The sequence below is a fragment of the Monocercomonoides exilis genome (genome assembly GCF_001643675.1).
Source record: "Monocercomonoides exilis strain PA203 chromosome Unknown scaffold1-2713096, whole genome shotgun sequence".
NCBI classification, from domain to species: domain Eukaryota; phylum Preaxostyla; order Oxymonadida; family Polymastigidae; genus Monocercomonoides; species Monocercomonoides exilis.
The window spans coordinates 1,362,052-1,375,167 of record NW_027150546.1 but is presented as its reverse complement, the minus strand read 5'-3'; the positions used below and the strand labels follow the sequence as shown (position 1 = coordinate 1,375,167).

The window sequence follows — 13,116 nt, the reverse complement described above, 5'->3', positions numbered from 1 at the left end:
GATGGAAGCAGAGCGGAAGCTGAAGCAGATGAATCTGGAGGCATTCCAGATTTGAAAAAGCAGAAAATTGTATTCTATCTATTTATCAATTCAGAGGGGGAAAATATCTCTTGAAAAAGAATCTGTGCTTTGATTTTCATTTCTGTTTCAATCATTTTATTTTCCATGATAAAGTGGATGTTTGCGAGTATATTGTTGAAGTGATAAATTTTTCTTGAAAAAGCAAAAATTACAAATTAAAAAATTTTGTTAAATGAACAGAATGATGAAAAGTGTTAAATAAATGTGAAACCAGAAGGAATATTATGAGAATTTGAAAAGCTGTTTAATCAATGTGCATATTTCTTTGACTATGATTCAGAAAAAGATTTGAAAGCGAGAAACATTTTCCAATTTGTGAGTGAATAATTTTTGTATAATTCTTGTAGTGCAGTTCATAGGGAGGAAAAAGACAAAAAAATGAAATTGACAAATAATAACATTGATTCATCTTCCAACAAAACTCTTTTAGCAGAAATGAAATATATAAATTATTAACAAACAACAAAATTGAAAGGGCAAATGCCAAGACATCTCCAAGAAAAATAAACAACAATAAACAAGAAAAAGGAATAATGGAGGTAATTTTGTAACACATTCGATTTATGATTAAAAGGCAGATGAAAAAGATGGAGAAGGAAAAAAAAAAGAAAACAAAGAAAAATTAAACTTTAGCCAAACTCAACTATTCGAACATAAAAACTTAAAAGCCCAATGAAACAGCAAGCGAAGTTGCATTGAGAAAAATAATGATGCAAATTCGCTTAAAAAGAAAAAAGTTAACAAATGGCTAACATAAAGTCAAATGAAAAGAATTTGTTAAAATAAAAAATGAAGCGAATGAAATAATCATGCGATTCAGCAACAAAGAAAATAGTTTTCAATTTTAAAAAACATACAATATTCACCTAATATCCCCTTTGTTTTGTAATGACGCAACATGATAATGCAATCCTCATATCCATCCTCCTCTAAATTTTCGAGTACTTTTTTTTTCGTCTCTTTTCTTTTCTTTTCATCGCTTTCACCTTCCATCTTCTCATTTAATCTTTCGCAAAGATTTCTAATAAATGGCTCGCAACTATTAATCGTTGAATATTCATCGTGCAAACAGTTCATTTCCGATAAAACAAGCTCAATAGCTCCATTTTTCAGCAGTTCATTAATATTCACAGCTCTGTTATATGCTGAACATCTAAACGAATCAATACACCAATAGCTTACATCTCTGTGACTATCCTTTGATGCCAGATACACTCTCGCAACACTTCTGATAAGCTCGGCATGCTCTTCATTCCACGATCTGCACAAAAAAAGGGACTCAAGTGTTTGGAGCCACCTAATCAAAGTGATCACTTCTTCTCTTTCTTTTCCTCTTCCATCTTCTTCTTTGCTCTTCCAATCAATGCATCCCATCAGCTCTTCCAACTCACTTATTGCTTCTCTCACAAAATGCAGCTCGTTCATTATTGCCTCTTCCGTTTCTCGTTTATCGAATTTTCGACAATACAAAAACTGCCAAGCAGACTGATAGGCAAGTCGCGTAAGATTGTGATGCTTTTGATGGTGTTGAATAATCTCTTTGATTTCATTCGAATACAATTCTTCTGGCATTTTCTATCATTCCGAGCAGCAAATGAAAAAAATAAATAAATAAACTGATGCACATTATAGAGAATGAAGAAAGACGTTCATACAGGTTCTTCGCAAAAGCCACTCAAAGCCAGTAAAGCATATTCAATTTCTTTTTGCGCTTCTTTGCTTTCCTCCTTGTTTAACGCAACTTTCAGAAGGCAAGGCACGCAAATTACCAGTAAACCATCGATGGTTGGATCAAATCTTTCACACCAAAATAAGCAACATTCACAAAGATCAATCAACAGTTTCTCATCCTTTTCTTCCTTTTTCTTTCCCTCTTCCAGAATTACTCTTCCAAATCTTTTCTTCAAAAAAGCGTTTGTAAAAAATTGGCGCTTTGTTGGTTTTTTCGCATTTTTATGTCCAATATGCTTCAGCAACATAAGGGCTTTTTCAAAAGGATATTTGTTTAATTCAATCAATTTGTAATTTTCATCAAATTCTTCTTTCGAGAAAAATTGCTTCAATTCTTCTTTGTCCATATCATTTAGCATTCCATTCATTTCTTCTTTCAGCAATCTTCGATCTTCTTCGGCAAAATCCAGGTCGGGAAACATTTCTTTAAAAAATCAAAAAATAAAAAGCAGTTTCAATCCCTTGAATAAATCAAAAGCACGCACCAAAAACCTGTTCAGCATCTATCATCTCCTATATTTTCATGAAAGCAATGTGAACAAAAAAAGTTTATTATAATCCATTCATTGAAAAAATAAGGAATAAAAAAGAGAAGGAAAGGTTGAAATTCAAAAACTGATGGCAGATGCGCAAGATTTATTACTCATACCATTCTTTCTTGTATTGGCTTTTAGGCAAGAAAATATGGAGAAAAGCAAAGATTCATCAAATAGCTAAAATTATTATAAGGGATGTCTTGATCATTTGAGTATTTCAATCTTTCGAAGTTTTTCAATTGAGTAATTAATAACTATCATATATGTACTATCATTGTATTTAAAGTATATATTTTCATTTATTTTCACTGAAAAAAATTTAAAAAAAATTTTTTTGAAAATAAATATCGAATGATTTCAAAATGAAAGATGACAAATAAGAAATAGTTATAAAATATTATTTGGATTCTCGACTTTTCATTGAGGATATGTGGGTGACTTTAAGCAAATCATCATCGAAAGCAATTGAACAAAAATTTTCATCATTGAGTTGGTTCTTTATTCATCGATTTCTTTTCTGATTTTGGATACGCTGATTGTAGAAAATACAAAATTTGTCAATTTTTTCCTTCAGCGCAATCCAACTCATCCTAAACATCATTGGATTAAGTTTCTGTTTCTTTGTCGAAAACTTTTTTCGTCGATAACTTCTCGTTTAACGCCTCGTTTTTTGCTTCTTTATCTTTATCTTGATCAAAAGTTAAATCCTTCATTCATTTTATTTTTCGATAAAACAAAGAATTGCAAAAAACGATTAGAAAAATTATTTTTCCAATTTTCTCTCTTCATATATGATAATTGAATTTTCAAATTCTTTATTGTTTTTGACAATTTCACAAATTGTGATTGCAGAAATAAACGAGGAGCATCATCAATGCTTCAATAAGATTTGAACAAAAACCAGAGATGCAATTTGAATGAATAGAATTTTACTCTTTTCTGAGCAATAACAAATAATTTGAACAATAATCGGGAGAAAAACTCATGAGCTGTTAATTGTTTTGGAGTGTTTTTATTTTTTTCTGAGAAAAGGACCAGCCTTCTTTTGATCAGGTTTTGTTCTTGTTCATGGAAGAGCGTATTTCTTTTTAAGAGAAAAGCTTTTGAAGTTGTTTTGCAGAAATTGTTGCAATTTTTGTTTGAATTATTTATTCATTTGACTTTTGTTAATAATTTGCATTGAAGATCTGTTTTTAACGAATTGAAAAAAGTCACTGACCCAATATCACACAAATAAAAATTTGGACTTTGCATTATCCAATGATAGAATGCTCGAATTTTTTCAACCTTTATACACGAAGTCTCAGGCTTCGAATGGCTGATTACAGTTTGTTTTTGATGCTATTAGAGTTATTTATTCGTTGGTTTTTTGAATTGAAGGAAAAGTTCAACATTGAATATTTTGACACTCAAATTTTGGAAATACGAACAAAGTCCGTTGATTTGCAGTGGAAATATATTTATCTCATTATTCTGATCTAGCATCAACCTATGATGAAATAGAAAAAAAATTTTTTGTTCCTTTTCAAGAATTTTGTGATTGCAGAGAAAAATTAAATGAATTTTGAATAAAAGCATTGAAATACAAATATGAAGGAGTTACATGAATATACACATGCGGGTTGAACAATTAACAAGGAAAAAGGCAAGATCAAAAACAATAAAGATCAAAAATTTTTTGGATAAAGCCAATTCTTTGTTTATCCTTTGTACATGAGTGCCACAAAGGAAAAATTGATCAAAAAAAGAAAATCATGAAATTGTGATGACTTCAATGCCAAAACTTTTATGAAGTATTTGAATCTGCGGAAATCCAACAATTTTCGGAGAAAAGCATTGCCACGGAAATTAACTGAAAACTCATTCTTTCAGAATAATTACCTCATAAATAATACAAAATAACTGCTTCATCAATATCTTTCTGGGATTACAAAGAAAAAACAAAAATACTGAATAGGTTAATTGAAATCATCAGATTACATTTATTTTCAAGCAATTGTTCATTTAAAACAGCAGAGCTACTATCACGTTCATAGCAAATCATATGAAAATGATGGAGCATACTGACAACTCAAACATTCAATAAACTATCTCACAAAAAGGATAATTAAAAAAAAGAAAACAGATTTTAATCCATATTCAAATTGCTCGAAGTACCTATTGAACTTGATTTATTGAACGCATTTCTTTAAGAAGAAAACAATTTTTCAACAATAACGAAAAGCTACTATATGAAGGGGAAATCAAAGAATATCAATTTTTTCCTGAAACTGATCAAGTGCTGACTAATATCCGCTGCTTCAATGAGGCAAATACCTTAATATCTGTGCAGACGAGCATCCGTTTGAGAATTCAAACGATTCGATAGAAAGACAAAGACATGAATATTTATATCGCAATCCTTCTTCACAAGTACAACCGGATATGTGAGGTCGAAAAAACAAAATGATTATAATTCATTTTCACAATAAACTCAAATTTTCCTGCTCACTTCTGCTTTCTGAATCTCTAGCGCGTTCGCTTTCTCCACAGCAACCGCTATAGCATTCGACAGCATCGGACATTGTCAGTAAAGCAGCACCTGGAGGGAAGCGCTGGATGAACTCGCGCTTCAGCAAAACCAAAGTCATCCTCTGAGAGGCACTTCCTAACAAGCAGCACTTGGCAATATTCTCCATTGAGGATGTGTTTATTCTTTCAAAATTTGGTCTTTCACCATTCACAATCTTCTGGCCTGCCACCTCACTCTCATACTCATCAAATGGGATCTCCAGTGTCAGACACTCCCACAGCATCATCCCAATCGAGAATGCAACTGATTCCTTTGTTGCTCCCATCTTCTTGTTGGTCAACAGTTCTGGTGCCTTCCACCTCAAGCACTCTTTTCTGATATCGTCGTCGTCTTCAAACGCTGACGAGGGCAGAGAGTCTTCGCTATCATCACTGGCAGATGTCACAACAGTTAATGAAGAGATCGATGATGAATCGGAATCATCTGATGAGCAGTCTGAATGCATTGCAATGCAGATAACCATATGCTCAGAGAATAGCACAATGTGCGGGCTCAGATTCGCAAGTGACTGAAGCTTGTTTTCCATCTCATCAAACGAGTGGAGTGCGAGATTTGCCACCCAGAACAGGATCTGAGCAGCTGTATGTTCTCTCTCCTTCAAGGAGCCAATCGGCATCTCCTTTGTCTTGTTGCTTCCATGAAGAAGCATGAACAATGAATCCCTCAGATCAACAATCAACTTCTCATGTGGAGATGAACAGGCCATTGCATCCACCAGATTCGACATTGATGATGTGGTTGGGCACAGATCCTCACCCCGAACAAATGTTGAATTTGAATCAGTCGTTGAAGTGGTTGAAGTGGATGAAATGGAAGGTGAAGGAGATCTCTTTCTCACCTCTTCCTCCTCCTTTTCCAACACCCAATCAGGGATCTTATCTGAATCTTTCCCCAAGATGTATTCTGTCGATCCGCTCTCACTCAACAAATGCTCTGATGACTCAGAATGTCCCAAGCTTTTCTCATACACCCTCTTCTTTACCCGATCCTCATTCTTCTTCTCTGCCTCTTTCTCTGCTCTTCTCCACTGCACCTCAGGTGACATCTCCATTGTCACCATTTCAAATGCCTTCGGATCTTTTCTGATGTTATCGTTCACTATCTCTCTCAGATCTTCTGCTTCATTCTTTGCTTTTCTCCATCTAACTGTTGAAATAATTGATATAATTAGAACAATCAATAATATCACAACAAGCACAATCACAATCAACAACCAATAAGGTTTTCCTTCTTTTCCTCTTTCCACAACTTTATCATTTCCAGTCTTTGATTCGGTTTTGTTCTTCAGTATCTGTGGAGAAGTTGCAGCCAATTGCTTTCCACACAATATCATCACTGACACCTCTGTTTCATCTGCAACCTTTGATATATTTTCTGATGGAATTCTTCCAATCACTTCTGTTTCTGATACAAAACTGTCTTCCTCAAACTGATAAGTCTCAACCAACTCCACATCCCCTGTTTTAAACACAAGTTTGAATGACAAATCACATGGCATAAAAAGGGATCCCTTGAATTTTAAAATAATATCTCTGTCATTCTCATTCACTGAAGCATCTTCCAGTTTGGGAATGAAAAATGGAGATGACCTTTCTCCTGCTATCCCTCTCAAATCACATCCTTCATTCAAAATCCAAAATGAAGAATTATCCTTTACTCCATCTCCCCCTTTCAAACTCGAAATGGTCAGTGATGCAGAATCTGAACAAATTATGTTTCGACGAAGAGAGGGATATTTTTCGATGAATGGATTGTTGTCAATGAACTCTCCTTTCTCAATTGTCACATCTCCAGCAGACACTGACAATCCACCTGACGACGAATTCGAAATAATCACATCCTTCATCATCAATGAAGAATTTGATGAATGAACAAGTGATCCATTCCATTTGCATATTTCTTCAAAGTTATTATTTCTCTCATTTTCACTTTCTTTTGAAAGAATTCCTTCAAATTCACACATTTGCATCGAAATATCATTTGTATTATGCAACTCAACAATACTTCCTTTATCAGAGAGAAAATTGCAATCAAAGCAAGAGCAATTGAAAAGATTTATTTGAGCAGAAGTTGAAGAAACTGAAAGGACAGAAGCTCCTTTTGAATTCCTCGAACAGTTGTTGAATGAAGAGATTCCAATTGAAATTGAATTCGAAGATGAATCGCTAGTATGAATAATGCAACCTTCAGACAATTTTACTCCATCTGCAGACACTCCATTAAATACAACACTTCCACATTGTCCAATCTCAAACACAACTGTTGTTGATTCAATTTGTTCCAGTTTCATATTTGTGATTGAAACCTCATCTCCATTTAACAAAAATGAAGGCTTCTTGAATGAAAGCATTGATATTGAGCAGTTGTCAACATGAAGAATTCCACTTTCAATGCTCAACAATGTTGAATTCAGAACGACTGCTCCTATGTTTTCTGATTGGCCAATCGAAGAGAAATCAACAAATGAAAGAGAAAGATGACCATTTGCTTCGTGAATGATTGAAATGCCTGAATATGAAAATAACTGACCAAAGTTGAATTTCAATCTCTCAATCCGAACATTCTCTGATGTTGTGATGAGATTTCCCTCGTTGATATTAATTGTTGAGTTTAGATGAACAAAAGCAGTTGAAGGAAATTGCAACGAGTGGATATTCATATCCTTTGCTTCGCATTCCCCATTCATGACTGTTTCCTCTGATACCAACAGCTGAGAATATGATGATGGAATAATGTGTTGCACTCCCTGATTCAACGACTCACAAGGCATATTGAACTCTCCACATTGCTTGCTGTTTGTGTAATTGCCTTCAACAGAAGACACAAATATCGTCTCGCTCTGGTATTTCACGACTCTCAGCAGAAGATCTTCTTCTCCAACAAAGGAGTCTGTTGTGCATCCCCACATTGCCAGCTCTTTCACAAATGGTGCTCTGAAATCCAGCAAGAACTGCTCATCAACAATTTGTGTATCTATTGAGTGGCATCGAACATACACATCTCTCCCTCTCAATGCAGAGTTGTCTCTGAACGTGATATTCGACAGCACAAAATTCAGTGGCTTATCAGCTGTCGAGGTGCATTCCAGAAACAGCCACCCACCTCTTCCTGTGGTGGAGCAGAAGCACTCAGAAATGGTGCAAAATGAGCACTCAAAACTTCCTCCCTCATTCAACTCACAAAACATCCCTCCTCCATTTCCACACTTCAACCCTCCGCATCTCTTCATCGTTGTGTTCCGAATCACTATTTTCAATGGCTCATCATTTTCATTTCGAATAATCGAGATGTTTTCTGTTGTGTTCTGGATGACTTCTTCAAACAAACTCCACTCAATAACAATATCTTGTTCCTCTTCATTTGTCTCTCTTCTTGAACTCTTTGATATGCTCAATCCACTTGCTCCCTCCAACTCGATATTCTTCATCGTCAGATTTTTCACATTCAGCACTGTTGTTGACAGCACAGAAATAACATCCTGCGAAAAGCTCAACAATTGCATCGTCACCAATTCCAACACAACTGTCCCTCCTTCTGCCTTGATCAGCCCAAAGTTGATTATGTCTTCTCTGCTTTCTTCATTTTTTGTGAACGAACAATCTTTCACAGTCAACAAACCTTCGTTTGAGCCAACATGTATCAAAACATTCACTCCACTCATGAATGAAGAAGGAATCACAAACTTGATCAGCTCGAAATTGGTTATGCCACAAATCTTCATTGCTGCTCCTTCTGCTCCTTTTAGAGATGAAGCAGATACCAAAGTGCGCATTTCTTCGTCGTCTGATTTGATTGAAGTATCACTGAGTTTTACGCTTTTCTTCAGAATCGCCTTTCCAATGATGTTTATTCTCCTTTCATTTTCGTCAGGCAATCTCGAATATGAATGATCTATTGACAGACAAGGATAATCTGAAAGACCACAAATGCACACATCTTTTCCATCATCACTGACAACTATCTCTGAGCCAAATGTTCGCCAAAAATAGATCAATGGAATGGCATTCGTTGAATCATTTCCGTCAAAGCCACTCAAAGAATTCAATGAAATATCTGCCAGATGCCCAGATACAAATGGAAGAGAGGTGTTTGTAATGCTCTTTGTCAGATTCGATGATTCAACAAACAGGTCATTTCCATATGTCGCAGCATTAGGTTTTTCGAAATCAAAAACAGGGGATGAAATCACAAATGAAGAATCATCATCAATCAGCTTCAGCGCCATTCCTCCCCCAAAGCCAATCTTCTCTTCTCCAGCTGGTGCTGTGCATCCTGTGAATGTGCATGAAATAATACTCATTTGAATATTCCACTTCAACTGAACATTAACAGCCCCTCCTCTGCTTCCATCATCCACCACAGAACATCCATCAAAAACACATTCTTCAATATTTATTTGTGTATTTGTATTTTCATCATTGCTATTGTCAATGCTCACACACCCTCCATTTCCAGCAGTTCTTTTGATTTTTGTGAAATTGCTGTTCGTCATGTTCAACCACAGAGTGCTCATTGACTCGGTATTTGTTCCGCTTCCAGACAATGAAATCAGCGGATTTCTCCTCAAATCAACCGATGAAGCTGAGAATTTGTCGATTATCAGGATCCCTGACTCAACAGACAAGAACAGAAATGTCAATTCTGATGATGGATTTTGAAGAGAAAGCGAACATTGAGACAGAGTCATTGATGATGATGAAGAAGAAATGAAAGTGGAGTGAAGAGGAAGGGAAGATGGAAAAGAAAAGATGAGTTTTGTTAATTCTGTTTCAACATTTGCTGAAATCATCGCTGAATTGGATGTCTCACTTGAATCAGAGACTGTCCAACCACTTTCATCATCATTTCCTCGGATTTCATGTTTCTTTTCTTTCAAGGCCAATTCATCACTCATCATAATCATTCCATTCACAACAACTTTCTTTTCTCCTGTCAACCGTGCGAGGGAGTGCTTCATTGTCAAACATGGGAATTGGACAATTCCGCAATGTGAGTGATTGGATGCCTCAGAATTGCTCACATATATTTCTTCTGGAATAGGGAGGAGATAGATGCACAGAGGGATAGCCAAAGTTGTATTTCCATTGTCATATCCTCTCACCTTCTCAACAGAATCCAAAGAGGCTGTCACACATGTGATGTTTTCTGATTTTGCTGTTTTTTCCAGATTTGGTGAAATTAGAAAGATATCATTCCCACATTTGGCTGTGTTTGATCCAAATGAGGAAGAAATCTGGAAATCTGGGTTTTCAGTCAACAATCGAAGAAGAATTCCTCCCCCAAGTCCATCTGTTGCTGAGCAAAAGCATTCCCCAAAAGATCCACCTTTCACTTTCACTTCATTTCCATTCCCAACACACAGCATCATCGATCCTCCATTTTCTGATGTTGTGCTTCCACATCCTTCAAAAGTGCTCGAATTCACAACAATGTTTGCCTTGTTATTCGAAAACGACATCACTGCTGCTCCGCTCGTTGTTCTCTCAATCCCATCAAAGGCACATTCTGAAAGTGTCATTGAAATCTCATTTGTTGAAGAAAGCGAAAACAGTGAATTTGTGGAAATCGTCTTTGCCCAGTTCACATGTTCCATCTGCAACATCCCATTCTGGACATTTATCAGTTCTGTCGAAAAAGCTGTTTCTGCTGATTGTCCGCTCCCAAAAGATATGTTCAGTCTGTTGATCCTCATTTCTCCTGCTCCACTTATCTCAAACAGCCTTGACCCACGGTTATTCGGATGAGCCGAGTCATGCACAAGAACAAAGTCCCTGACAGTCAATGTGCCTGTTGAGACTGAAAACAGAGACAACCCAGATGTTTCAAATTCTGTATGGATTGCTGTGCTCATATTGCTTTGACCATAAACAGTAAAAGTGTTGACTCCACAATCAAAACTATTTGTTTCGAAAATAATTCCTGAAAAAACTTCGATTTCGGTCACATATCCTGGAATAAGTTGAGTCAAGCAATGGCTGATAGTGCCGCATGGATGAGATTCATTTATTCCACATGCAAATGCATCTTTGGCATTCGGCCATATTTGTTCCGATGAGACATATCTCACTCTTCCACCTTCGTTACGAAGCCATTCGCTTTTATCCATAACTGTGTAGTAGTTAGTACTCACAATATTTGTTGTTTTCCTTGTTGTGTGACAACTTGGATCAATGTTGTTTTCAGTAGAATCATGGAGAGCAACATCATGCCCTCCTGCAACACATGTATTGTTGTGGAAAAAACAATAATACAGCAAAATTCCTTTATTTTTATCATTAATTTGTTGGCTCACTGCGCCTCCTCCACACATTGAATAGCAATTGCAAAACAAACAATTCGAGATAATAACTTGAGCTATGCATTTGTAATTCTCCATTGCACCTCCCGTGCCATCTGTCGATCCATTACATTGGCAGTTTATGAAAAAGGAATTAACGACGCATTTCTTTTGCAATTGGGTTTCAGGTGAAAGAAGTTCAATTGCTCCTCCATCATTTCCAGATGAGCAGTTTCTGAAAAAGCAATTGTCAACCATTGGCTGTGTAAATATTGTTTCAAACTGAATACCCCCGCCTCCCTGATTTGTTGTTGCGGCTGCTGAACATTGAGCAAATGAGGAATGAAGAACAATGCATTCTGCAATTTTCAAAGCGTAAATTCCTCCTCCTCTTGTTGATGAAGCACTGCATCTTGTGAATGAAGAATTCTCAACAGTGAGAATGGCACTTGCGTTGTCATGAACATATAGAGCACCTCCTTGCGGTGCTGTACAATCTTCCCATTCACACAATGAAAAGGATTGGCTTTCCGTTGAATTAATTTGTCCCTTTTTCTGAAGAGCATTCATTTCTCTTTTCCCGAAGTTTATTGTTGTGTTTTTGCAGATGAATTCCTGAGAAGAATATGATCCACTCGAGATCCCTCCTTCAAAGACATTCACACACGAATAAATGAGGCAGTTCTCCATTGAACTTCGATAACATGAATGTTCCACAAAATGATCGCTATTCGCGGCATATTTCACAGACATGTTCCTGAAGGCACAATTAATGATCTGTTCACTTTTGCTCTTTCCTGATAACAGGAAATTGTCTGAAGCTGAAACAGCCAGGTCTGTGATGATGGAATTGCTCAAAATGGCTGAATTGGAATCATCAGATGAAAATATGAGACTGGATGGGTTAAGACTCTTTTGGGGGATCAAACTCAAATTCACCATGCTGATTGACCCACTTTGCAAAACAAAGGGAGAAGCAGATTTTTGGTGGAAAATGCATGAATCAATCAAAGTGGCTGATTTGTCAGAAATTCGCATTGATGGCGACAACGTATATTCAAATACTATACTTTTCAGTCCAACTGAAGAATTGGCAAATGTGAAAAATGTGCCAATTACTGAAGAAATTCCTGAATGCAAAACTTTCTTTACAAAAATATTTCTCTGTTCAAACAAGGAACAAATATTGTTATTTGAGGAATAAAGCTTATCTTCTTTCACAACTCTATAAGGATAATAATGATAATTGTGAGAAATAAAAGTTTTCCAATCATTGTGCTTTTTCAATGTGGCAATTCCAATTTTGTCTTGTCCATTCAACGCTTTTGTCAGGAAAAGAAATGCCAAAAGAAACAAATGCATGTTCATCTGAAATAAAAATCAATTTGATCTGATAGATTTAATGTTTTTAAATTGATCAAACTTAGCATTATTGTTATTTATTTTTATTGAAAGCTAAACGAAAATCGATGAGTTTTTTGATTTCAACATTCGTTTTTCATAAATGGAAATGTTATGATTTCCACCATTAATTAAAGTTCTGAAAGAAGATGGGGTGGGGAAATGAATTCAAAATTAGATAATTATTGATAAATGCAACAGGTGACTAATTGTAAGTGATAAACCCTGTAACTATTTGCAATGTTAACCAAAAAGAAGATTCAAAAAAACAACACTCTTGAAGGTTTTTAACTTGATTGAAGCCTTTCATTGTTTTGATATAAAATTGAGCATAAGAAAACAAGAAAAAAAAACTCCTGGGGGTAGTGGCATCTTTCGGTAAAGTTGATGAGAATGTTGGAATGTCTCGATATGTTGAATCAATGTTTTCAAAAAAATAAAACAACGCATTTGAAATATAGTCAGAAACGCATAAAAATTTAACCTGAACAGTGTTATGTTATTCTTAAAACCATTTT

At 35.7% G+C, this 13,116-nt stretch overlaps 2 protein-coding genes across 2 annotated transcripts; both read right to left on the bottom strand.

The window, feature by feature from the left end:
* Positions 1–144: 144 nt before the first annotated feature.
* On the bottom strand, positions 145–2,538 carry MONOS_2707 (uncharacterized protein). Its single transcript, XM_067872647.1, has 4 exons — positions 2,462–2,538; positions 2,298–2,325; positions 1,737–2,236; positions 145–1,656 (listed from the first exon to the last, which is right to left on the bottom strand). Exons 1-4 carry the CDS (start codon positions 2,462–2,464, stop codon positions 898–900), a joined length of 1,290 nt encoding a protein of 429 aa, XP_067736367.1. The 5' UTR covers positions 2,465–2,538; the 3' UTR covers positions 145–897.
* A 2,272-nt stretch (positions 2,539–4,810) lies between these two features.
* On the bottom strand, positions 4,811–12,565 carry MONOS_2708 (uncharacterized protein; the record flags this gene model as incomplete). The annotated part of the gene is made up of 1 exon (XM_067872648.1): positions 4,811–12,565. The coding sequence occupies one exon, from the start codon at positions 12,563–12,565 to the stop codon at positions 4,811–4,813; it is 7,755 nt and encodes a 2,584-aa protein (XP_067736366.1).
* Positions 12,566–13,116: the final 551 nt, after the last annotated feature.

Coding starts and splice junctions, on each gene's coding strand:
- MONOS_2707 (XM_067872647.1), bottom strand. Junction 2,237..2,297: donor AGATGCTGAACAGGTTTTTG/GTGCGTGCTTTT, acceptor GATTTTTTAAAG/AAATGTTTCCCGACCTGGAT. Junction 1,657..1,736: donor GTGGCTTTTGCGAAGAACCT/GTATGAACGTCT, acceptor TCGGAATGATAG/AAAATGCCAGAAGAATTGTA.